The sequence below is a fragment of the Ahaetulla prasina genome, chromosome 2, assembly GCF_028640845.1.
Source record: "Ahaetulla prasina isolate Xishuangbanna chromosome 2, ASM2864084v1, whole genome shotgun sequence".
NCBI lineage: Eukaryota > Metazoa > Chordata > Lepidosauria > Squamata > Colubridae > Ahaetulla > Ahaetulla prasina.
The window spans coordinates 77,282,110-77,308,991 of record NC_080540.1 but is presented as its reverse complement, the minus strand read 5'-3'; the positions used below and the strand labels follow the sequence as shown (position 1 = coordinate 77,308,991).

Genomic DNA, 26,882 nt, shown 5'->3' with positions numbered 1-26,882 from the left:
TTCTCATAGTTCCCATCACCAATCTCTTTCCACTTATGACTGTATGACTGTAACTTTGTTGCTGGCAATCCTTATGATTTATATTGATATATTGACCATCAATTGTGTTGTAAATGTTGTACCTTGATGAACATATCTTTTCTTTTATGTACACTGAGAGCATATGCACCAAGACTAATTCCTTGTATGCCCAATCACACTTGGCCAATAAAAAATTCTATTCTATTCTAAAAAAAAATGGCTGAATTAACTGCTCCTACTTATAGTACTTAAGTAAATTTTGTGTAGCATATACAACCCTTATATCTAGCTTGTTCAAATATAGTAATCAATGGCAAATCATGCTCCTAAGATTACACTAGCATTAACATTTAAATCTTCAAATATAACTCTGATTTTTTTTTATTTATCAGCAACCTTTACTAATCACTATCCAAGAATCTGAATGTTTTGTGAGATAGTAGAAACAAAATGCTACTATTTTAAAGGCAAAACATTTACATTTTTACAGGTATTATTTTAAAAGCATTATTATTTACTGTGTTACATCTAAACAATTTTTGTATCTCAGTGTGATATTCATACCATTGATTGAGAACTACCAACTATAGTACCACTTCTAGTTCATGAGAACTTGCCAGTTGTATTGTTCCAATTTTAGTATATGTGCTGCCAAAGCGAATACAACTATTATTCTTGAAATAAATATTGAAATATATTTATCACTATTCAACTAGGGAGATCTCTCTCTCTCTCTCTCTCTGTATTCCACAAACATTATTCAGAACATTCTTCATCCTTTTCTATGCATATAATCTGATATAATATGAGCTCGAGGCTCATGATTTAATTAGGGCATCCGTCAGAACCCTGACACTCGGCTTCCATCACATCAATACCCCACTTCAAACACTGTCTCTTGTTCTATAAACTTCACTTTCTTTTTGAGGATAGAAATAATTCCACCAAAGTACAATATTATTGGCCTTCTCTCTCCTCCTAACCTATTCACTCTTCCTGTATTTTATACAGGTAGTTCTCATGTTATAATGGCAATTGGGACAGGATTGCCATCACTAAGTGATGAAATTGTAAAGTATAATATCAAGTGGCTGCATCACTTAGCATTGACAGTCCCAGCATTTCTGATCACTTATATCTGTATTAAAACTATATTGATTCAACACCATATATTATTCTTACCCTTTTGTGTGTGTGTGTGTGTAGGCTAGACACCACATTCATATCTCAGTTCATTTATTCTGTTTTTTCAGACATATACAGTTCTCACCACCATGCAACAAACCACTTACTACCGTATATGCAACTATGGCTTTTAGTCAAATACACTTCCACCAGCATCTATAATAAAAAACCCATCCATTCTCCAATATAATTGCTTCTCTTTCCAACTGGGAACTTATTTACACTCTGCATTAAATATCTGGGTCATTTCTGATAATTTTCAGAGTTAAACAAAATGGTTCCTTTTTTATAATCCAGGGTGAATTTTTACTATTTTTTCTCCCCATTCATTTCTATTACCAGAAATCAACATTGGAACTATTTGTAAAATATCCATTGGAGTATATTTAGGATATGTCAAATGAAATAATATTCATTTATAATATTAGGAAACTCCTTTCTCATGTGAGATAGAAGTGACAATCAGATATAATCAGGATAGGGTGAGCAACTTAGGTGTCCTCCTGGATGAACGGCTGTCGTTTGAAGATCATTTGACGGCCGTCTCCAGGGGGGCCTTCCACCAGGTTCGCCTGGTTCGGCAGTTGCGCCCCTTCCTTGATCGGGATGCCTTGTGCACGGTCACTCATGCGCTCGTTACCTCTTGCTTGGATTATTGTAATGCTCTCTACATGGGGCTCCCCTTGAAGTGCACTCGGAGGCTTCAGTTAGTCCAGAATGCAGCTGCGCGGGTGATAGAAGGAGCTCCGCGTAGCTCCCATATAACACCGCTCCTGCGCAGACTGCACTGGCTACCTGTGGCCTTTCGAGTGCACTTTAAGGTGTTGGTTACTACCTTTAAAGCGCTCCATGGCTTAGGGCCTGGGTACTTACGGGACCGCCTGCTGTTACCACATGCCTCCCACCGACCAGACGCTCTCACAGAGAGGACTTCTCAGGGTGCCGTCCGCCAAGCAATGTCGGCTGGCGGCCCCAGGAAGGTCCTTCTCTGTGGGGGCTCCCACCCTCTGGAACGAACTTCCCCCGGGTTTACGCCAAATACCTGACCTTTGGACATTCCGTCGCGAACTGAAGACACATCTTTTTATTCGCGCGGGGCTGGCTTAAATTGATTTTAACAAATTTTTAAATTCTTAGAAATTAATTTTAAATGGGGTTTTTTAGCTTATTATATATTTTACTTCTCAGGCCAATTTTAAAATAAGTTTTTTAACTGCATTTTAAATCTGTATATTGTACCGTCTGTTTTATTCTTGCCTGTACACCGCCCTGAGTCCTTCGGGAGAAGGGCGGTATAGAAATCAAATAAATAAATAAATAAAAATAACATTAAGCAGACATTCACAAAGCAAGTTAGGGTCAACTTCAGCCAGTTTTGCAGCAACTTCCATATTACAAATGAAGAGAGACATATTTTGAAATCTTCCTAAAATATACTAAGGCAGACTTAGCATAAATCATCAATAGTTAGCAAAGGGAACAATTAGGACTAAGAACAATTTTGACTATTGGTTTTATTGCTTATGGGTTTTAATGTGTATATGAGATTCTCTGTATCCCAACTCCATTCAGCTCTTTCAGGAGGGATACACATAATTCATTATTTGCTCTTAACAACCATACCCTAAAAAACAGGGATAGGGGCATAAATAAAAACCCCATTCTTTCTTGTTTTTTGTCAGCCTACAGTTTTCAGACTCATTAGGGAAACTCTTTGTCAGCCTACAGTTTTTAGGCTTATTACACAGCTTTCTCATTTATTACCTCTATCCAGCACAGGTCAAACAAGATAGACATGTTCTTTCCGGAAAGGAACAAGTCATGCTAGTGGAGATTTTCAAAATTAAACTTCATATGGCACATTAGATCATGTGAGATCACACTGATTACAGATGCTTTACTGGTGGATTCAGAGTTGGTAATTCTATTTCTCAAGCCTGACTTGCTACTAGATCTGAGCACTAATAGGTATTATATACTGTGTTATCAACTTTCTCTTTAATTCAGGCAGGCTGTATTACAACTCTGCTCTATCATATTTCCTTAATAATGATTGTGTTTTATGTTTCAATTAAATGTCTTTTGAAGGTGCCCATTACCCATGATTTATGGTCTTGTAACAGATAATTTTGCTGCCTATTATTGATTGCCAATGCAATAAGCTGAAAGCTAAGCCAGAATTAAATGACTTTTTGCCTCCAGAAATAAGCAGCATTATCTTCCCTTATATGGAAGGCTCCAGTTACTATAATGGAAACAGCTCAGACTTGGTTCACATATTTTAAACCACAAGCCTGATTGAGCTAATGTACCACACATTAAGACATTAAGATGACCTTATCATGGGTTACTGCAAATTAAAGATAAGCCATCTTCTTTGAACACTCCTTCAATTCAGATAATTGTAACATAACTCTTTTGCTAGATACTATATTTTGTTTTGTGACACAACAGCATAGCAAAGGAAAATTACTTGAAAGCTATTATTCTACAAAAGAACCATTCTCTATTGTGTTGTCTCCCTTAACCCCAGTTAATGCCCCTAAAGAAAGTGCAGCAAGAATATGTATTGCTTTATATTATGTGAACATACCATATCCTATAAAGATATTCCCTAAAACTTCTAAATTCAATAAACCACTACATTAAATTCTCAAAGTATTTCCTACAAGCTTAAGCACAAAACAATACAGGACAGAACTATGCAAACAGCAACTATAGACTATAAATGGTAGTGTCAATAGCTTCCATACCATTTTAATATCTGAATACAGAGATTAATCTCTGAAAGCCTACAGAACCTGTGAACTGCTTTCCAATAAGCTAGAAATACTCTAAAGGAATAATTTTTTGAATCTTCATTTGGTGGCATCACTTCATCAAAAGTTCCATCATTCCAGTCCTCCATCAACAAACAACCCATTAACAGAAAACAAATGATCATTACACCACTACATTATAACACCATGCTATAATTAGAATTACATTTAGCCCTTACATCAGTGGTTCCCAACCTTTTCTTGTTTGAGGCACAACCTTTTCTTGTTTGAGGCACCCTTGGAAAGCCTTTCAAAAGTTCCCGGCACCCTTATAAGGAAATAGATATTTAAAATCTCCGTAGCTCAAAAGTTCCCGGCACCCTCAAAAGATCTCACGGCACCCCTTAGTGCCGCGGCACACTGGTTGGGAACCACTGCCTTACATAAATACTGTATTTATTATTGAATGACGCATAATACCTTATCTTCATGACTTTTAGTTTCCTTTTTCCTACTTCTATTGATATCATATGAAATATCAGAATAATTGTATTAGCACACGATAGAAAAGCAAAAACATGCAGACCAAGCTAAGATACAAAATAAGATTTCCTAAAGTTTACTTGTTAACTTACAGGATAGGAAACATGTTTCCATTCAAAGAATAGAAAAAGATATGTTCATCCAACTAACAGATACTAGGCAGCAGCAAATAAACACAAACAGGCACTCCATGGCTATTACATATGGATATTATAACCATTGTTAAACAAATAACTGATTGGGTGCAAGCAGACATTCAAGTCATAGAATAAAATACCCTTAAAAGAACCATGGTTGGATTCAGCTGGTTTTAGAGAGCAACTGTTTTCCTAATATGCTGTACAGCACAAAAGTCATTTTGTGAGTTAACTAGATTAGGTGGAGGTGGGGGGGGGGATTTTGGCAAAGTCCTTTTAACTGAACATGCCATATTACAGGCAAATAATATAAATAAGCCAGTAAGAAATGTAATACTCTAGGAATTATCCACCCTACAAGCTAAAACAAGATCCAGGTGTTGCTCGATTCTCTTCACCCCAAACTACAGACCGTAAAAGACAGCTAGCGCAACCAACACTGTAAACCACCAGCTGAGATTCCCGGGTGGGAGAAAAGCCACGTTTGGGAATAAAGAGAGGGAAGGAAGGAAGGAAGGAGGGAGGGAGGGGGCCGTGGGAGCCTTTCACCTTTTCCTTGTGGGGTTTGCGGATAAACGAGGTACGGGCCGTGAAGTATTGCTCCAGCTCGGAGTCCGACTCTTCCTGGCTGCAGTAGCCGCTGCTCGTCGTGCTGCTCCAAGTCATCTCGAAGGACGGAGTGGCCGCCGCGTCACTTTCCCTCATGCCCTATAATATACTGGACAGGGAGCTTCTTCTCTACTCCTCAGAGGCTCCTTATTCGACCCCAATGACTCGCCGCCTCCCTTTGTCCCCTGCCGCAGCTTCGACCAACTCACAAAATTCCGCCACGCCACGAACAATTAAACTCCCGAGAACTCGAGCCACGGGAAAATTAGTTCTCCTCGCACCGCCGCCTCCTCCTCCTCTTCCTCTCGGCACTGGGGGGCATTAAAAGGAGTCCCTTTGAACCGACCCCGCCAAGGAGGCTTGAGCGCGGCTTCCCCTTAGACCCCGGCTAGCCCAAACCGACGCTCCCGCTCGCCCTCTACCACAGGCTTGGGACTGAGGAGGAGGAGCCGGCGGCGAAGGAAGCGCCGCCTCTTTTTTGCACGCCCGCCTGCAGCCGTTGGGATTGAAAAATAGACACCGGCCGCGCCCGCCTGCTGATTGGACGAGTAAGAACCCGTCTGTTGCTGCTTGCTCAGGCCTGGAGTCCCGCCCGTTTCCTGCTTGTTAAGAGCGGCTGGGCGGTGATTTCATCGTCCAAGTAGCCAGCGTGCGAGTTGGCGTCACGGCTTTTGCTGGCTTTTGTCTTCAGCGCGTTTTTTTCCAGCTCTCTCGGAATAGGAGTCATTTTCCTCCGCCCACCCCCTTCTCTTTTCGATGGTCGGCGGCACGCTTGAGGAAATACAATGTTATTCTTGCTTGTTTTCTTTAACCGAATTGATTTTCCTTTCTGCTCGCTAGGAACAAGAGTCGGAGCCGTAGGGCACTTTTTTTTAGTCTACCAACTGTAGAATAGAATAGAATAGAATAGAATAGAATAGAATAGAATAGAATAGAATAGAATAGAATTTTTATTGGCCAAGTGTGATTGGACACACAAGGAATTTGTCTTGGTGCATATGCTCTCAGTGTACATAAAAGAAAAGATACCTTCATCAAGGTACAACATTTACAGGATTTTATACATTTATCCTATACAACATTTATAGGATTCAGGAGGAAACTAGACAGGAAAATTAGAAATTTTTGGAGTACCTAGAGCGCTGTAATAATACACAATATTTGGCTGTTTTTCTGTCATAAGTGAAAGATGAACTAGCACTGTTGCTGCAATATATACATATTTAATACTTATTAGAATACCCATGACCTCTTGGGTTTTCTTTTCAAGAGATATTTCCTTACCAGATTCTTCAGAGCTGTGTCTACCTTGAAACTATCCATGCTGAACTGGAATAGCAGTCAAACATCGGCATAAGAAATGTTTTAGGATATTTTGTACCATGTCATAAGCTTTTATAATCTTATAAAACATTTCATACAAGTTACCAAATTTCAATTCCACGGGAGTCATGGGTCCCAGATTTTGGACTTATTCTGTAAACTAAGCCATTGGAGGTGCCTTGGTTGAAAAATTATTGTCCTATCATGTACTATTTTACCCAGTTAAAAAGTTACAGGGACAAGAGTTTTAATAGCATATAAATAGATGGATGGTATTCTAATCTTACATCTATTTCATTTTTTCCACTGCATAGTGAAAACATAGTGAAAACTATTTTATTACTAGATTTTTATCCCACTCTTTATTTATAACTGAAGGTGGCAAACATAATATTCCTTATATTCCCATCTCCTATTTTTCCCCATAACAATCCTGTGAGGTAGATTGGGCCAAGTGTGACTAGTCCAGAGTTACCCAGCTTGCTTTCATGCCTAAGGGAGGCCTGGTACTCATAATCTTTGGGTTTCTAAGCCAGCACATCAACCATTATGATAATAAGAGTCAAAACTGGAAGAGTTGGTTGGATTACAACTAACAAACCACAAAACTGAATACAGGTAGTCTTCAACGTAAGACTAATTGACTTCAGAATTAGGGTTATAAGTTGTGCCAGTTAAGTGGATACCATGTGACCATGCCTGATTTTTTTAAACCTCTTTTTGTGGTAGTTGTTAACAAATGTGGTCATTAAGCAAATCCATTATCCACAATGGGCATTTTAAAAAATCATACTGGAAATAAATGCTGGTTTCTGGCAATAAGTTTTGTAAATTGCAATCATATGACTATGGGACACTGCAAATGGCTGTAAATGCAGCCAGTTGCCAACTACCCCAACTGCAATCCTGATTGTTAGTAGCCTTGGGGAAGTCTATTGTAACTTTGAATGGTCACTAAGAGATTGATCATAAATCAAGGACTACCTGTAGTCTCAATTTTAAGGCAAGAGAGAAAAGGGATCATTATTTCAAATTGCAGACATTGATAGCATGTATGAATGCTCCTTATGCTATAATTATATAATACTAATGCAAGAGCAAAAATCTAACAACCTCTTGCCGGCTATGACAATGTTCTTTAAACGGAGGAGAATTTTAAGAAAGCAATTCCAAACCTGCATTCTGAAATGGCAGTGTTCCCCAAACAATTAAATCTGAGTAAAGCAGTACTGAAAGGGAAAAAAACCAAGCCAGCTAGACTTCTAAGTAGTACAGTAACCTAAATTATACAGCAGTGCATAACAGAAGTAGTCGAGCATTGGATATATATTTCTGTAAGGGATGCTAGATAATCTGTTCTCCTCTGGGAACAGTGTATGAGTGATGTTGCTAAGTGGTATGGTTCTATAGCTCCATTAGATGACAAAGTGTTAATTGCAGTGAACCTTTCCAGCTGGTCTGATGGGGTATTGCCTATCTAGGTGCTCGGTTTTTTTGCAAATCCTGACCTCAGGGTCATTTTGGCAGCATTAAGCTCCAGCTGTAGAGAGCAGAAGCAACAATACAAGATGAAATTCGATCTTCCAAAACCATCTTGACACATTTATGATCTTGTTTGCCTTCTGCCAAGTCTCAGATTGTATTGAAAACAGAATATTATTGCTTGTGATGCAATATAGCTTTTGCCAGTTTTATAGGAAAATTTGACCAGACAGGAACATTGGATTAAAGGTAAAGGTAAAGGTTCCCCTCGCACATACGTGCTAGTCATTGCTGACTCTAGGGGGCGGTGCTCATCTCCGTTTCAAAGCCGAAGAGCCAGCGCTGTCCGAAGACGTCTCCGTGGTCATGTGGCCAGCATGACTCAACGCCAAAGGCGCACGGAAGGCTGTTACCTTCCCACCAAAGGTGGTCCCTATTTTTTCTATTTGCATTTTTACGTACCTTCGAAACTGCTAGGTTGGCAGAAGCTGGGACAAGTAACGGGAGCTCTCCCCATTACACGGCAGCACTAGGGATTCAAACCGCTGAGCTGCCAACCTTTCAATCGACAAGCTCGACGTCCTAACCCCTGAGCCACTGCGTCCCTAACATTGGATTATTGACATCTAAATGATAGTTTCCCCCCAGCCCACTTTTCTGGAATGATATTACTAAGCTTATTATTGGGAATGTTCATAAATGCTTATAAATCAGATATAATTTGTGATGTAAAACTAGTGATCCCACCAGCCCCAGACACTATGACCAACAGTACTAGAAACCACCTAGTGCAATATATATTCACTTTATGTTAACTACGGACCCATTTGGTCTAGTGGTGGCTCTTAGTGAACTTAGAAGAAATTCACTTGCTATGTGAAATCCTTTGTCTAGAAAAATATTAAGGATGGATTCTTGGATCTTTTGCTTCATTGTGGAATTTTCCTTGCAATTCCAATATTACCATGCAAGCTCCTCCTTCCATTGCATTATTATTTAAAACTGTTTCTTACCACATTAGTGTCTTTTTCTATTGTCTGCTCATTGCCTTCATCCTGCTCATTTTTATATCTGGGACCCCTGCAATCAAGTCGGATTAGAGCACGGCATCGGTAGTGACAGATGAACTTGCAGTCTAAGGAAAATTTAAAAAAACAAGTTAAAGGGGCAAAATAATGTGGAGAAGAAACAAGCAATCAGCAGTTCATGTAACTTCAAAGATATCCTTTGACCATTCACTCATATTTTCACCCCAGAATTTTAATGAACATTTTCTTTTAATAATCTTTAGAATTTTCATTTCAGCTTTGATATTTTTGTGTCATGCAGGCCTAATCTTCGGGGCACAGCCATTGACAATTATTGGCAGAAAAACAGCAGGCCAAATAAAGATTGAGATCTCCCATGCTTTAAATGAAAGGCCTGAAAGAGCCTCTGTATCCCAGTGTATCACCTTTCTTTGGCAGCTGCTCTGCTGCCTGCAAAGATAAAAGCCTTATTTTTAAAGAAAGAGACTGCTTATTGAACTGTAACTGCTGCATGGGAGATATGCGCATTTGAAAGGAATGTCTAATGCCAATCACATGGTGCTAGGGCACAGTGCCATCCTCACCAGAGAAAATGACTTCCTTGATAGTTTTTTCCCCCTCAATATGTACATTCCAAGTAGTTTGTGCTTGTATTTTAGACCGGCCAGAATGGACTGCAGTCAAACACCAAAATGTGCTTAATCAATTTTCTTCAATTTTCCTATGATCTTATAATATATGATGGTTTGCAATGTCCTTTATAAACTAACTGGTTCAGACTTGTTCACAGTTAACTTTGGGGTGGAGAGACAGGTTATATAATGATAGAAAAATATATGATCAGACATTGGTACTCAAGAATATAAGGGCAGAATTTACCTCATGATGTCATTTTTACATAGTTTTCTGCCTATGAACTTATGAGATATCTTCTATTATGTGGAAATATTAACACTTTCAGAAAAAAAATTGACAAGACTTGTGAAAACAAGCTGAAAGAAACTCATGCATAGAAGGTGTTTTAAGAAGTCAGTCAGATGAAAAATGTTCACAAATGTGAAAATCTAAGTGTTTAAAAAGGATGTTTCAGAATATCTCATTTTATTTCTAGTCTTTGAGCTCTGATTCTTTGTCATGGGGTCCTTTATTATGCTCTTTATAGACTCTAATTCTGGCTCTCTGGTTTTATATTCTAAATTCAACCACTACCAAATATACGTTGACACTTTCCAGATGTTCTTACTCTGTATGACATAATGTAGGCATAGCTTTCTGTTCATACACAGGATTTCAGATTACATGTGTTCCCACTATCTTAGATTGAACATAGATAAAATAGGGGCTATTCTGTTTCAGCCTGGTCATCTTGTCTCATCTCTTCCTATTTGTACTTCAGACCTGTGTGTTACAAATCAGCCCAGCTGTGAGGAGCTTAGGAGTCCAAATCAACAATAAGCTATCTTTAAGATCTTTAATTTTATTTATTTAAATAATTTATAGGGCCAATCACCTCACAAAAATGCCTATGGATGGCATATGGAAATTAAAAATCACAAATGAAAGCCCTGATCCCCAAGATAAAATAATAAAACTCATAAACAGAGAAAAACCACAAAAAGAAAACACCAACAGTAGAGTTCACCAAACCTTGTGACCCAAGGCCATGGAAAAACAGGTACTACATAAGGCTGGTGCTGCCACCGAGAAGGAACAACTCTGGTATCCAACAAAAGGTCACTGTTTGATGGAAAGGGCATGGAACATCCTCTCTATTAGATCTCGTGGGGTGAGCAGAAATAATGAAAGAAGCGGTCTCACAAATAATCTGCCCTATGCTGTTTACAGGCTTAGAGATGATAATCAGCAACTTGTGTACAGCATAAAGAGCAGTGGTGTTATATGAGCATAACAAGAAATGGCAAAAATTGCTATGCTGCTCCACTGCATCTAAATGCTCTTCTTCAAGGATAGCCCCACATGCGGTACAGCACATTATATTAATTGAAATGAAAAATGACTGAGATATGACTTTCCATTAGCAAAGCCTCCCAGTCCAAGAATGGGTGCAGTCTGTGCCCAAGATGAGCTTATGCAATGACCTTCCTAGTCATAACTGCTATTTGTTCTTTGAGCAGGAACAGTGAATCTAGGTGGACTTCCGAATTACATACCAGTTCTGATTGGGAAATACACCCACAGTCAGAATCAAAGATGAAAAATGTCCGGAACAAGGGGACTTAAAAACCATAGTGATCCATCTTTCTGTGCTTGAGTCAAGGGCTGTTGTCTCCCCTCCAGATTCTCAGCCATTCATTGGTCAGCCCAAGATGGATAAGTACAATTGGATACTAGCAGCACAGTGATGATAGTGCACCTTATGCTCTTAAGAATGTCACTCAATGGCTTCATATAGATATTAAACAGGAACCAGGAGACTCTAAAGTGCTGACAGCCCATTCAAAAGGGACTTGTGCTTGACCTCTCCCCAACCCAACACGAATTGGCATAGACCATGGAGAGAGGAAGAGAATCACTATGATACTATTCCTTGTCCTTCCGTTCTCCAAAGCTGCCCCAGAAATATATCATTATAATGATATATTTATTATACAAGACATAAACTGCCTGTGCTTTTGTCCCAGGATTATGCCAGGGTCATTTGAATCTTACATGCTAGAATGGTCACTTTTACACTTAGAGGTTCCATTTAACTGCAACAGATTCCTGCCAGGATTACACTTAAAATTTGATTACAGTGCTTAAAGTTTTTTTTTTTAAAGTCTTAAATTGCTTCTTTTACATTGGCTCCTGTGAAGTTGCTGTAAAATAAACAAACACTTATTTTTCACTTTGAATGTATAGCGATTAATAATATTATATGTCATGAACATTTTAATTTAGAGGTTCCTTATTTTATTTCTGTTATAATTAATTAACCAAGAACTTAGGGCATAACCTCAAACTGACAGGAGGGAAGTTCAAAAGTAATGTTAGAAAGTATTACTTCACAGAAAGAATAGTGGAAAGTTGGAATCAACTTCCTCTGGAGATTGTGGGTCAATCATCAGTAACTGAGTTGAAACATGCTTGGGGTAAACTTGTTCATCATCCAAAAAAAATAAACAAAAGAAAACAAAATTCAAAGGGCAGACTTGGTGGGCCACCAGGTCTTTTTTTGCCGTCAGTTTCCTATGTATCTAATTAATGTATCAATTGTGGTTTTATTCTATGCCTTTACTGCACTTATAACTGCATTATGAATAAAATTAGTACCATTAAAATGTAGAATTGTATCCAATTACATTCATTTGCTTGTATGTTAATGTCTTGTGTACAAAGGTTCCTTTAAAAAAAACAAGCTGGCCTATTAGGACCGACAGTGTTATAACAGGGTCAGTTAGGTGCTGCCACCTGCTGTGGTATTTCATATATCTAGATAATACTACATTCTAATCTAAATCTATGCTAAACTCTTGGCTTGGTTGTCCTAAACCAAAATCTTCTACTTTGCCTTTAATTGCAGTATCCAATATTACAAAATCAATGGGCTTAGATTTTAAAATGTATATGGTTCTGATGATTTCAAGTTAATCCGACAAAAAAAATCATATTTTTTTTTAGACCTAGTGGACTCTTCTGTAGGATGTTCAGATGGCTTGGTTGTTAGATTTATATCCCATCTATTCTTCAGCAGCCCAAGGGAATGTATAAAGCAGTCTTTTCTCCAATTTTTCACCACAACAAAGCCCTATAAATTGATCAGTTATGAGCATGCTGAATCCATTTGCAATTTCCTGCTCGTACAAATTATGGTTTTTCTATAGTTACTGTTATATAGAGTAAGAGAAAAATTAAGGAATTTCAGGAATTATGCAAGCTAATCATTTAATTAGCTTCCATAGTTTTGCATAATTTAATTAAGGGCCGCAGTGTGGCTCAGGCTGTAAGAAGCCTGTTATTAAACACAGCTGCTTGCAATTACTGCAGGCTCGAGTCCCACCAGGCCCAAGGTTGACTCAGCCTTCCATCCTTTATAAGGTAGGTAAAATGAGGACCCAGATTGTTGGGGGGGACAGCAATAAGTTGACTTTGTATATAAATATACAAATAGGATGAGACTATTGCCTTACACAATGTAAGCCGCCCTGAGTCTTCGGAGAAGGGCGGGATATAAATGTAAATTAAAAAAAAAAATTCTACAAAAACTTTCTAAATTCAGTTGTTTTTATTTCTAATGAAACAATTTTGATAAAATTGTAACATTATATCATTGTTTCACTTGTTTAATATGCAGAATATATTTTAGTTATAAAAAGAAGTGGCATATATATTCCTTGCTGAGTCTCACAAAAGTTTATACTTTAAAAAAGAAATATGCTATCACATATTTTAAAGGAACAATCAGTGGTGGGATTCGAGTCTGCAGTTTTGCACCACTTCAGGAGAACTGGTGGTTAACTTTCTGAGCAGTTTGGCAAACTGGTTGTTGGAAGAATCATTAGGGCAGAGAACCGGTTATTAAATTACTTGAATCCCACCACTGCACACAATACATACTTTATAAAAATGGCTAATGGGTACAATGCTATCTAGCTATATAAGACAATTACCGGTAGACAAATTAATAAAGGATAAAGCTATCAAAGAATATCATGTCATGATATTTATATAATTATATTAGTATCAAAGATAGCTTGATTATGAATGTTAGTTGTTGAGGAATATGAATGATATGAGAGGGTGATATTGTGATTGTAGGCTAGTTATACATTCTCCAGAAACATCTGGTTGGATCCTGAAGGAATAAAAAGTTGAATTCAATTAACATGGGCCTGATTTTTCTTTTAAAAGACTGATTTCCCCCAGTGACTTATTTACATCTGCTGGCTTTAGAACACAAGAAGATAAGTCTTGAATTAATATCTACTTTAGTCAATTGGATATATGGAAAAATTACATCACTTCCAAATGAGTAACTGTATTTCTCTCTTGCAGCAAACCTAACAAAGAGTCTGGTGGGTACTGTATGTTCTCTGCCAGTGATATTACATGACTTAATCCCATCATCTACCACATCAAAGGAACTTACATACACTCTTTTTTCAATGTGGTAAATGTCATAATTGGTATGCTCAGTACATTTTATATTGGACTACGGCCTACTAACTACACAAATGAGCAATGGGATAAAAATCTTATATTAGAGATGACTATACCAATATAGAGATTGAAAAAGATATCATCTCATCAAGGCACCTTACTCACCGTAAACACTGTCTTTGATTCTGCAGAACAATATTAGTCAGTATATATGTGTGGGATATAAATGCCTAGGATCTACTGCATAGTAGTACACCAGAGATAGAAAATGATTTCCCATATGACTAGGGAAGGAAGTCGGGGGGGGGGGGAATAAAAAAATCAGGGTAAAGTTCAGAGTACACAAAGCAAACATCCTGAAAAAAGACAGGCTCAGAATAAAATCCCTGCTAGTGAATACAGATATATTTTAAAGAAGATGTGATTACCTTTTACTTGGCTGCTAGAAAGTTGAGGCCATAAAGGTAAATCAGCATCAACCAATACTTATACATGCTGCAAATACAGTTTAGAAATGTGCATAAGCCAGATCATACATTTAGAGTTGATCCCTTCCTCCCTCCTTCCCCCACTTATTGATATGTTTGGAGGATATGTTATAGACAGTGGTGGGATTCAAGTAATTTAACAACTGGTTCTCTGCCCTAATGATTTCTTCCAACAAGCAGTTTGGCAAACTGGTTGTTGGAAGAATCATTAGGGCAGAGAACCGGTTATTAAATTACTTGAATCCCACCACTGCACACAATACATACTTTATAAAAATGGCTAATGGGTACAATGCTATCTAGCTATATAAGACAATTACCGGTAGACAAATTAATAAAGGATAAAGCTATCAAAGAATATCATGTCATGATATTTATATAATTATATTAGTATCAAAGATAGCTTGATTATGAATGTTAGTTGTTGAGGAATATGAATGATATGAGAGTGATATTGTGATTGTAGGCTAGTTATACATTCTCCAGAAACATCTGGTTGGATCCTGAAGGAATAAAAAGTTGAATTCAATTAACATGGGCCTGATTTTTCTTTTAAAACACTGATTTCCCCCAGTGACTTATTTACATCTGCTGGCTTTAGAACACAAGAAGATAAGTCTTGAATTAATATCTACTTTAGTCAATTGGATATATGGAAAAATTACATCACTTCCAAATGAGTAACTGTATTTCTCTCTTGCAGCAAACCTAACAAAGAGTCTGGTGGGTACTGTATGTTCTCTGCCAGTGATATTACATGACTTAATCCCATCATCTACCACATCAAAGGAACTTACATACACTCTTTTTTCAATGTGGTAAATGTCATAATTGGTATGCTCAGTACATTTTATATTGGACTACGGCCTACTAACTACACAAATGAGCAATGGGATAAAAATCTTATATTAGAGATGACTATACCAATATAGAGATTGAAAAAGATATCATCTCATCAAGGCACCTTACTCACCGTAAACACTGTCTTTGATTCTGCAGAACAATATTAGTCAGTATATATGTGTGGGATATAAATGCCTAGGATCTACTGCATAGTAGTACACCAGAGATAGAAAATGATTTCCCATATGACTAGGGAAGGAAGTCGGGGGGGGGGGGAATAAAAAAATCAGGGTAAAGTTCAGAGTACACAAAGCAAACATCCTGAAAAAAGACAGGCTCAGAATAAAATCCCTGCTAGTGAATACAGATATATTTTAAAGAAGATGTGATTACCTTTTACTTGGCTGCTAGAAAGTTGAGGCCATAAAGGTAAATCAGCATCAACCAATACTTATACATGCTGCAAATACAGTTTAGAAATGTGCATAAGCCAGATCATACATTTAGAGTTGATCCCTTCCTCCCTCCTTCCCCCACTTATTGATATGTTTGGAGGATATGTTATAGACAGTGGTGGGATTCAAGTAATTTAACAACTGGTTCTCTGCCCTAATGATTTCTTCCAACAACCAGGTTGCCAAACTGCTCAGAAAGTTAACAACCGGTTCTCCCGAAAAGGTGAGAACTGGCTGAATCCCACCATTGGTTATAGGCGCTGGGACTATCAAGGACCAGATTTGTCTATTTTTCCAAAATGGAAGGTATAAGGGCATGGCTAATTACTAAACAAAAAAGAACAAAAGCTAGAGAAAGAAAGAGGTAATAGGTAAATTAGGGATCCAGACAATATGTCCATATCCATACTTTTTTTGTTGTTGCAATAAATAGAACCAGACAATATGCTATGTTATTCTTAGGAGAGGTTTTATGTATTAATAGTTCTCTGTTAATGAAACTCTTCATTCACATATTGAAAAACTGCAACAATTGTTATTTAATTCATCATATTGTAACAAGACAATAGATCATAACTTCCTTCCATCCTGGCCGGTCCAAAAAAACAACAACACCTGTATGCTGCCTTGCCACCCAGTCCCAATCTGTGTGATTCAGTGATAATTTAAAGACATTTTTCCTTATACATGCCTGATTCTGATATGGAATTGAGCACCAAAGTATAACACAATTATATTCCATTTCAGATTGGATAGCAACTAATTCAATTAAACTTAGCTATATCCTGCTTCAGTTAATAGAGTAGGCTAGGCATGATTCAATGAATGGCTAGTTTCAAGAAGAAATTGTAATCTGACAGAAAATGTGATTTATTTATTTATTTATTTATATTTATTTATTTAATCACATTTTTATACCGCCCTATCTCCCGAGGGACTCAGGGCGGTTTACAGCCTATTAAAAACACAAATACACAAATATAAATACAAGATAAAACACTAATTAAAAAACTTATTAAATAAGGCCGAATTTAAAATTATAATTAAAATAATAAAACCCCATTAAAAACTAAATTAAAACTGAAATCCTAGCCCAGTCCTGCGCAAATAAATAGATGTGTCTTAAGCTCGCGCCGAAAGGTTCGAAGGTCGGGAAGTTGACGGAGTCCCGGGGGAAGTTCATTCCAGACGGTGGGAGCCCCCACAGAGAAGGCCCTTCCCCTGGGTGTCGCCAGTCGGCACTGCCTGGCGGACGGCACCCCAAGGAGTCCCTCCCTGTGAGAGCGCACGGGTTGGTGGGAGGCATCGGTGGCAGCAGACGGTCCCGTAAGTAACCCGGCCTTAAGCCATGGAGCGCTTTGAAGATGGTTACCAAAACCTTGAAGCGCACCCGGAAGGCCACAGGTAGCCAGTGCAGTCTGCGCAGGAGTGGTGTCACATGGGAGCCATGAGGGGCTCCCTCTATCACCCGCACAGCCGCATTCTGGACTAACTGGAGTCTCCGGGTGCTCCTCAAGGGAAGCCCCATGTAGAGAGCATTGCAGTAATACAGGCGAGATGTCACGAGAGCATGAGTAACTGTGTATAGGGCATCCCAGTCTAGGAAGGGGCGCAACTGGCGAACCTGGTAAAAAGCTCTCCTGGAGACGGCCGTCAAATGGTCTTCAAAAGACAGCCGACCATCCAGGAGAACGCCCAAGTTGCGCACCCTTTCCATTGGGGCCAATGACTCGCCCCCAACAGTCAGCCGCAGCTGCAGCTGACTGTACCGGAGTGCCGGCATCCACAGCCACTCTGTCTTGGAGGGATTGAGCTTGAGCCTGTTTCTCCCCATCCAGACCCATACGGCCTCCAGACACTGGGACAGCACTTTGACAGCTTCGTTGGGGTGGCCCGGTGTGGAAAAGTACAGCTGAATATCATCAGCGTACAGTTGATACCTCACACCGAAACCACTGATGATCTCACCCAGCGGATTCATATAGATGTTGAACAGGAGGGGCGAGAGAATCGATCCCTGCGGCACCCCACAAGTGAGGTGTCTCGGGGTCGACCTCTGCCCTCCCGTCAACACCGTCTGCGACCGGTCAGGGAGATAGGAGGAGAACCACCGATAAACGGTGCCTCCCGCTCCTAATCCCTCCAACAGGTGCAGCAGGATACCATGGTCACTGTTATCAAAAGCTGCTGAGAGGTCTAATAGGACCAAGGCAGAGGAATAACCCCTATCCCTGGCCCTCCAGAGATCATCAACCAACGCGACCAAAGCTGTCTCCGTGCTGTATCCAGGCCGAAAGCCAGACTGGAACGGGTCTAGATAGACAGTTTCATCCAGGTACTGGGGTAATTGACGTGCCACCACAATCTCTACAACCTTCACCACAAAGCGAAGGTTGGAGACCGGACGATAGTTACCTAAAACAGCTGGGTCCAGGGAAGGCTTCTTGAGGAGAGGTCTCACCACTGCCTCTTTCAAGGCGGCAGAGAAGACCCCCTCCAACAAAGAAGCATTAGTAATCCCCTGGAGCCAGCCTCGTGTCACCTCCTGCGTGGCCAGTACCAGCCAGGAGGGGCACGGGTCCAGTAAACATGTGGTGGCATTCAACCTCCCCAATAACCTGTCCATGTCCTCGGGAGCCACAGGGTCAAACTCATCCCAAACAGTCTCAACAAGACAGCTCTCCGACCTCTCACCTGGATCCACCCAATTTTGATCCAAACCATCCCGAAGCTGAACGATTTTATCGTATAGATAACCACTAAACTCCTCGGCACGTCCCTGCAACGGGTCATCCCGCTCCCCCTGTTGAAGGAGAGAGCGGGTCACCCGAAACAGGGCGGCCGGGCGGTTATGCCACTAGGTAGGTCCTAGTATATGACCTAACTAGTGTCCGATCAGCCTCCGAACGACTGGATCTCCAGGAACTCTCTAGGCATCTTCTCCAGCGTTTCATCTCCCTCAGCCCCTCAGAAAACCAAGGAGCTGACTGAGACCTTCGCCGGGTCAGAGGCTGCAAAGGCACGACACGGTCTAGAGCCCCAGCCGCGGCCAGTTCCCAAGCCGCGACTAGTTCTTCAGCTGTGCCGTGGGCCAGACCCTCAGGGAACGGCCCAAGCTCCGTCCGGAACTGCTCCGGGTCCAGCAGGCGCCTGGGACGGAACCAATGTATTGGTCCCGTCTCCCTGCGGTGTTGAGTGGCGGTCAGAAAGTCTAGACGAAGGAGAGAGTGATCTGACCATGACAAAGGTTCAATGACTAAATCTCTCAAGTCCAGATCCTTCAACCACTGTCCAAAGATAAAAATCAGATCCAGCGTGCCACCCCCAATGTGAGTGGGGCCATCAACTACTTGAGTCAGGTCCAAGGCCGTCATGGAAGCCATGAACTCCCGAGCTGCTGTCGATGACATGCTGGTCGATGGCAGGTTAAAGTCCCCCATAACCATGAGTCTGGGGGTCTCAACCGCCACTCCAGCAAGCACCTCCAGGAGCTCGGGCAGGGCTGCTGTCACGCAGCAAGGAGCCAGGTACGTGACCAGCAAGCCCATCTGACGCCTATGACCCCACCTCACAAAGAGGGATTCACAGCCGGCAATCTGAGGTACAGTGGTTTCCCTCGGCTCTAGGCTCTCTTTAATAACAACTGCCACTCCCCCACCCCTACCTTGGGCCCTCAGTTGATGAAATGCTCGGAAACCCGGTGGGCACATTTCAACAAGGGGCACGCCCCCTTCTGTGCCCAACCAGGTTTCCGTAACGCCCATGAGGTCTGCGGAACCCCCCTGAATAAGATCACAAACTAGGGGGGCCTTGTTAACCACGGACTGTGCGTTGCACAACATCAACCTAGGCTCTGAGGGTCTTGACCATCTGGGGAACAGGATCGGGGCACGTGATCGCCTTCAAACATTGAGCACATGCCCCCAAAAGTCGATACGATCCCTCACTTCCGCCATATCTGCCCCTCCCACTTACCGTGCAAATAAGACCACCCTCACCAGAAGGAACGCAATCCTCCCCCATAACCTTCGAACCTATGGAATGAACGCTGCGAGCACACGCAGGAACTGCCCTCCCCGGACGGGTTTCCCCCAGCACCCGCCCTAACCCTCCCTCCCCTTAAAAATTCCCTATCTAAAAATCCCCAGAGGCTCTTTCTTGACGCATGCCACCTCTTTGGGTCCCAAGACCCGTCATTGAGGACGGCCCTAGGTAATGAAGCGGGCCACTCCTGCGAGGCGGGGGCACCTCGCAGGCGCAAGAGTTCATGTACAGAGTATCGCATAAAGGAATAAGAATCGGCGAAAGATGGTCATGTCCTCAGATAGGCAGAGCGTATTAAGTGATGGTTCCTCCAATGGAAACCCATTTGTCAGATGGTAAGTCAAATGGGGGCTGGGATATGATGACAAAGATGGTATAACAAGAATAGACAGATAGCATTTATGGCAATTAGTCCATAAATAAAATCCTCGTAAAAGATCTTAATAAGTCAAAAAAAATACTGCCAATCCGTCCATAATCCAGTCCAAAAATCCATTGGATAAAAGGTGAGTGGCGTTATCGCTCCCGCCATCAATGCCCGCCGTTGATTCCCGGATGACTCCCCCGGCAGATCTCAAACCAGTCTGAAGCGTCTTCCTCAGTAGTCCCCAAGAACCACTCATGGCCTAAGAGTCTCAAAAGGCCATGTGAAGTGCCGATGACATTGCACTAATTAGGAAGAAGCAAGACCTGACCACTCCACAAGACCAGGCCAGGCCCAGGGGCCAGGCCAGGCCAAACATCCCCCCAGGGGGCCAGCAAGCTGTAAAACGCTGTGAAAAGCCGCAGATCCCAACACGGCAGGGGGTGGCATCAGGGCATCGATGGAAAATAAGGAAGGCAGAGAAGGCGACTGCAGAGCTGGGTAACAGCCCTTCACCCCTTCCTCACCCAAAAGGCAGGGGGGAGGGCCGAAATACCGAAGGAAACAACGATGGAAACAACAGTGGAAAAACAACGGTGGAAAAGGAAGTACAGGCCGGTGGAAAAAGAAGTACAGGCCACGGCCTCGCCTCCCGGCCTCACACTGGGCCTTCCTCTCGCCGCGGCCTCGCCTCACACCAAATGAGTAATGATAATAAGCGGGACGATGATGGAAGAAACGCTGATGAAACAACTCACCACGCCGTGGCCTCGCCACACGCCACATGCTGTTGTGTCTTGCCCGCCCTCAGAGCAGCCGGGGCCTTCTTACCTGCTCCCGAACACTGAGGAATGTATGCCTCCCGGTCCCAGTCCTGGCTCCATGCCCACACAAACTGCAGAAGAAGGAGAATCTCCCTGCCCCAGCCCTGACTCCATGCCCAGGCAAACGGAGCAGCTAGACCCCTCCCCCTCCTCCACAGCATGTGAGCCTGAGGAGGGTTTATTACCAACAGCTGATTGGTGTGACCCTCGCATCAGAAGATTGGATAGGCGGAGGCAACAGAGGGAAGGGAGGGGCAGGCCTTAATGAGTGCTGAGTCATGGAGCCACACCCCATGGCCTATATAAAGGATCTACTTTCTGGCAGTCTCTGAGTCAGGCAAAAGTCAAACTTATCTTGCTGAAGTCACTTACTGGTCTCCTGCCTGCTCTGAGGACTTTGCTAGGACTTTGGGCAGAGCTGCAGAGGCAAGCCTGATTCGGATTTCCCTGACCCAGCTGTCAGCGGAGGAGTGGGACACGACACATGCCGCGGCCTCGCCTTACACCCAAACGCCGATAGTAAAGTGCGGGCCAAACGCCGATGGTGAAATACGGGCCGGGGCCGGGGCTGTCCGCGCGGCCTCACCATGAGCCTGAAAAAAATGGCCGCCGTTCGCCGTTCGCCACTTTCCCTCCAGCCCGTTCTCTACAGCCGCAAACCCGAGAAGGTCCAGGGACCTCTCCTGCGGCTGCTGAGAAGATGGTCCAACAGGCCGAGGGGTATGAGCAGCTCGGCAGATCATCAGGGTGCCGCCATCCTCAGAAGACTATCCGTCGCTGGCTCCCATTGCTCTAGCGAGCCTCCATTCTCGCGCATGCGCAGAACCTCTATAATGATTTCATTATCTATAAGTGATAATGAAATCATGAAGGAGTTCTTAAAAACTAGGGATGCCAACTATTTTCAAAGACTATCTTATTATAGTGACCACAAGTTTGTTTGTTTGTTTGCTTAAAAAATATGAATCCTACTTTTTCAGAACAAAGAATTTCTAGCCATCAATGTGTTTTTGCATTGGCTGACCAGATACTTATAAGGCCATCAGCAATACATCAGTTCAAAAATACCTTCCAATGCATGTTCCCTAGTAGTCAGCAGACTTCTTTAAAGTACCAGTTGTTCACTAGCACAAGGAAACTTAACTTTTAAACTTTATACATCAACATTTATATTTATGATTTATAAATATAAATTGTACTGTACAGTATATATGATTATATATCAACATTTATGTTTTATATTTAAATTATGCTTGCCACAACTTTAGTGATTATACATGAGAATCCCTAAGTGTCGGAATATACTGCAGATATTCTGTTACTATTTATTTATTTATTTATTTATTTATTTATTAAATTTGTATACCGCCCTTCTCCCGTAGGACTCAGGGCGGTTCACAGCCAAGTAAAAAATACACAATAAATACAATTAAAATACAATTTAAAAACCTTATTAAATTGGCCAGAATTAAAATTTAGAACTAAAACCCATAAAAAACCCATAAACTAAAAAACTAACCCAGTCCAGCGCAGATGAATAAATGAGTTTTAAGCTCGCGGCGAAAGGTTCGGAGGTCCGGAAGTTGACGAAGTCCTGGGGGGAGTTCGTTCCAGAGGGCGGGAGCCCCCACAGAGAAGGCCCTTCCCCTGGGTGTCGCCAGACGACACTGTCGCGCCGACGGCACCCTGAGGAGTCCCTCTCTGTGAGAGCGCACGGGTCGGTGAGAGGTATTCGGTAGCAGCAGGCGGTCCCGTAAGTAACCCGGCCCTATGCCATGGAGCGCTTTAAAGACGTTCACCAGCACCTTGAAGCGCACCCGGAAGGCCACAGGTAGCCAGTGCAGCCTGCGCAGGATAGGTGTCACTGGGAGCCACGAGGCTCCTCAATCACCCGCGCAGCTGCATTCTGACTAACTGTAGCCTCCGGATGCCCCTCAAGGGAGCCCCATGTAGAGAGCATTGCAGTAATCCAGACGAGACGCCAAGGGCGTGAGTGACTGTGCACAGGGCATCCCGGTCTAGAAAGGGGCCCAACTGGCGCCCCAGGCGAACCTGGTGGAAAGCTCTCCTGGAGACGGCCGTCAGGTGGTCTTCAAAAGACAGCCGCTCATCCAGTAGAACGCCCAAATTGCGCACCCTCTCCATCGGGGCCAGTGACTCGCTCCCGACAGTCAGCCGCGGACTCAGCTGACTGTACCGGGATGCCGGCATCCACAGCCACTCCGTCTTGGAGGATTGAGCTTGAGCCTGTTTCTCCCCATCCAGACCCGTCGGCTTCCAAACACCGGGACAGCACTTGATAGCTTCATTGGGGTGGCCGGTGTGGAAAAGTACAGCTGGGTGTCATCAGCGTACAGCTGGTACCTCACACCGAAGCCACTGATGATCTCACCCAGCGGCTTCATATAGATGTTGAACAGAAGGCGAGAATCGACCCCTGCGGTACCCCACAAGTGAGGCGCCGCGGGGTCGACCTCTGCCCCCCCGTCAACACCGTCTGCGACCGGTCGGAGAGATAGGAGGAGAACCACCGATAAACGGTGCCTCCCACTCCCAATCCCCCCAGCCGGCGCAGCTACTACTAAACGGTGTAGTAATGTAACATCACACTTTATGACATCATTTAGGATGGAAACTCTGGTTCCAATTAACAGTGTTAATTGATAAAAAGAACTAAGGAAAGAGTTTCCAGCTGAATGAATAGAATCAAGAAAACCAATCAAATAGTTTGGGATGAGCTGGAGTGAGAATATAATAAACATTTATATGAGAATGAGAGCTATAGAATTAAGTTCAAACCAGTCCTATCATTACTACTAGGCAAGAATGGATCAATGTTAAAATGCTGAAAAATAGGGAAGTGGCATGTATAGAAGATGCAACAATAAGTATGTTAAATATGAGTATGCTTTACATATGTGTAAATTTGTGTAAAGATTGCATAAATGCCTGATCACTTAACCCGGGCAGGGGTTGTGCAGACCAGTTTTTTTGCTTTTCAATAAGTCACTGAGAAATTTATGAATGTTAGAAAGTGTGAAAAAAGAAGGGGCAGAGGAAGGAGGAGGAGAAGTTGGAGGAGGAAGAGGAGAACTTCTTTGTGTATGTACAGAACAAAAGGGAAATCATAAAAATGGTCAATCTGTTGGTTGGAGAAGATAGTGAGGTAGTAATGAGCAACAAGCAAAAAGCCAAACTCCTTAATTCCAAGTTTGCACTTTTCTTTTCACATAAAGTGGTCCAATCTGTCACACTGTGTGTGTGCGGGCGGGGGTGGGGGGGATAAATGAGGTCAAAATAGATAAGGAACTAATGAGAGAATTCATACAACTTTGAATGAATTCAAATCCCCAGGTCTGGATCGATAATATTTTAGGATGTTAAAGTAATTAATGAATGTGGACATAGAACCAATGATGAGAATTCCTGAAGTTTAGGGGAAATGTGAAAAGATTGGAGAAGTCCCAGTGTTGCTCTAAATCTTTAGAAAGAAGTGGAGGAGGGAGGAAGTGGACTTGGGAAAATATCAGCTTGACATCTGTATCTGGGAAAATCCTAGAAATGATAATCAAGCATACTGCTTATTTGCATACCACTCATGCCAAATAAATCTTATTGTATATGTGTTTTTTTAAACAAAATGACTAGATCCAATCTGGGTCAATCACTTGGAGCCCATCTTCAGGGAATTTCTCTCCAGCTAGTACCCTGGAGTTCTGTCCTGGGTCCTGTGCTCTTCAAAATTTTCATAAATGATTTAGATGCAGCTTCCAAAAAGAGCAATGGGTTGCATCAATAAAGGCAGTATCAAAATGATGGAAATGATAGTTCAGTTTTATGAACAGACTGCACCTGAAATACTCTGTTCAGTTCTGGTTCCCACAATTTAGGAAAGATGCTGAGAAATTTAAAAGAATGCAGAGAATGCTGATAAAGATGGTGGGAGCTTATATGCTAAATCTTATGAAGAACAGTTTAAAAAACTGACTATATTTAGTTTCAAAAAAAGAAAAGATGAAGGGGAGACCTAATAGAAGTTGTCTAATTCTTGAAGGGCTGCCATAGAGAAAAGGATATGGATTTATTCTCCATAATGCCCAAAAGTAGGGCAAGAACCTTTGGATGGAAGCTTTATAGAGATTCAAATTGAAAACAAGGAGGTATTTCCTGGCCAAGTTAAACAACCTGCCTCTTGGACAGTCCCAGGTATTCCATCCCTGCAGGAGAGCCATTAATCTGAGGTGGCCTGAGGATTTCTGCTCTGAGCAAGGGTTGGATGAAATATTTCCAAGATCCCTTCCAAGCTATGATTCTATGAGTTCCTCCTTTGCAACTTCTCAGATAGAAACATCTGAGCCTGCAGTTGAGCTCAGATATGCATCTTTAGTGATTCTGGGTGACTTACAAACAATAAAAAACCCAATATACAAAGAATAAAAACAATAACCCCCACCCCAACTAGTGACAACAACAAGCACTCAAATGAGGCACTTGATGGACTCTATTCCATTCTGGGTTCCCCTGGCCCATTGGCAGAATGAGATCTTCAGGGCCTTGAGAAAAAGAGTCAAAGTGGGGGAGAGTCTAATTTCTGCAGGGATGATATTCCGAAGGGAGGGTGCCACCATGGAAAAGGGTCCTTCTTCTGGGTCCCACCAGATGTACCCCCTTAGGAGACAGAACCCACAACATTCTCTGTTCTAGTGAAATGGGTGGATATAACCAAGAAGAGACAGTCCATCAGATAATGCTCCCAAGCCAGGAGGGCTTGAAAGATGACAACCAGCACCTTGAATTTCACCTGGAAGCAAATTGGCAGCCAATGTAGCTCCTGAAGGAAGGGTGATACATGGGCAGACCTGGGTCTGCACAAAACCATACAGGATACTGCATTTTGAACCAATTGGAGCTTCTGGATGCCTTTCAAGGGAAACCCCATGTAGAATGCATTGCAATAGTCAAGACAAGAGGTGACTAGAGCAACGGGCATGAGTGAATGTGAGCAGAGATTGTTGATCCAGGAAAGGATATAACTGGCACATAACCCACAGTTTTGCAAAGGCTTCCTGGCCACAACTACCACCTGCTCCTCCAGCAGGATTTGCAAGTCCAGTCCAGTCCAGGAGAACCCCCATATTATGCACTGGGTCTGTTTGGCCAGTGCCACCCCATTCAAGACCAATGGTGGCAATTCTCCATGGACCAAGGAACCCTGAATCCAGAGCCACTCAGTCTTGCTGGGGTTCAAATTCAGCCCATTGCTCCCCATTCAGTCCTTAACAGCCTCCAAGCATTGAGAGAGGGAGCTCACAGCATTGCTTAACTCACCATGGGCTGAGACATACAGCTGGGTGTCATCAGCATATATCAGTCCATAGTGATGGATGATCTCATCCAGCAGCTTCATGCAGATGTTAAACAGAAACAGAAAGAGTGCCAACATCTGCAGGGCCCAACCAAGCAGGGGATGAGGGCTGCACTTCTCCCTTCCTTTCAATACCAACTGAGAGGAAGGAAGTGAACCCGGACAACACAGAGCCCCCACCACCACTCCCAACCTCTGAAACCACTCCTCAAGAATATTATGGTTGATGGTACTGAAGATCGCTAAGAGGTCAAGTAGAAGAAGGATGGTTGCACATCTTGTTCCCGCCAGAGATAAAAAAGCATGAACAAT

At 42.2% G+C, this 26,882-nt stretch overlaps 1 protein-coding gene across 2 annotated transcripts in view; it reads right to left on the bottom strand.

The window, feature by feature from the left end:
- RASSF1 (Ras association domain family member 1) overlaps positions 1–26,882 on the bottom strand; it is a 42,015-nt gene that overhangs the window by 12,433 nt on the left and 2,700 nt on the right. The window contains exon 2 of one of the 2 annotated variants that reach the window (XM_058166649.1): positions 9,073–9,194. In XM_058166649.1, the coding sequence (XP_058022632.1) occupies positions 9,073–9,194 (122 nt within the window). Of the gene's footprint in view, positions 1–5,194; positions 5,694–9,072; positions 9,195–26,882 lie in introns of those variants that run through there. The other variant, XM_058166651.1, reaches the window with a different exon arrangement.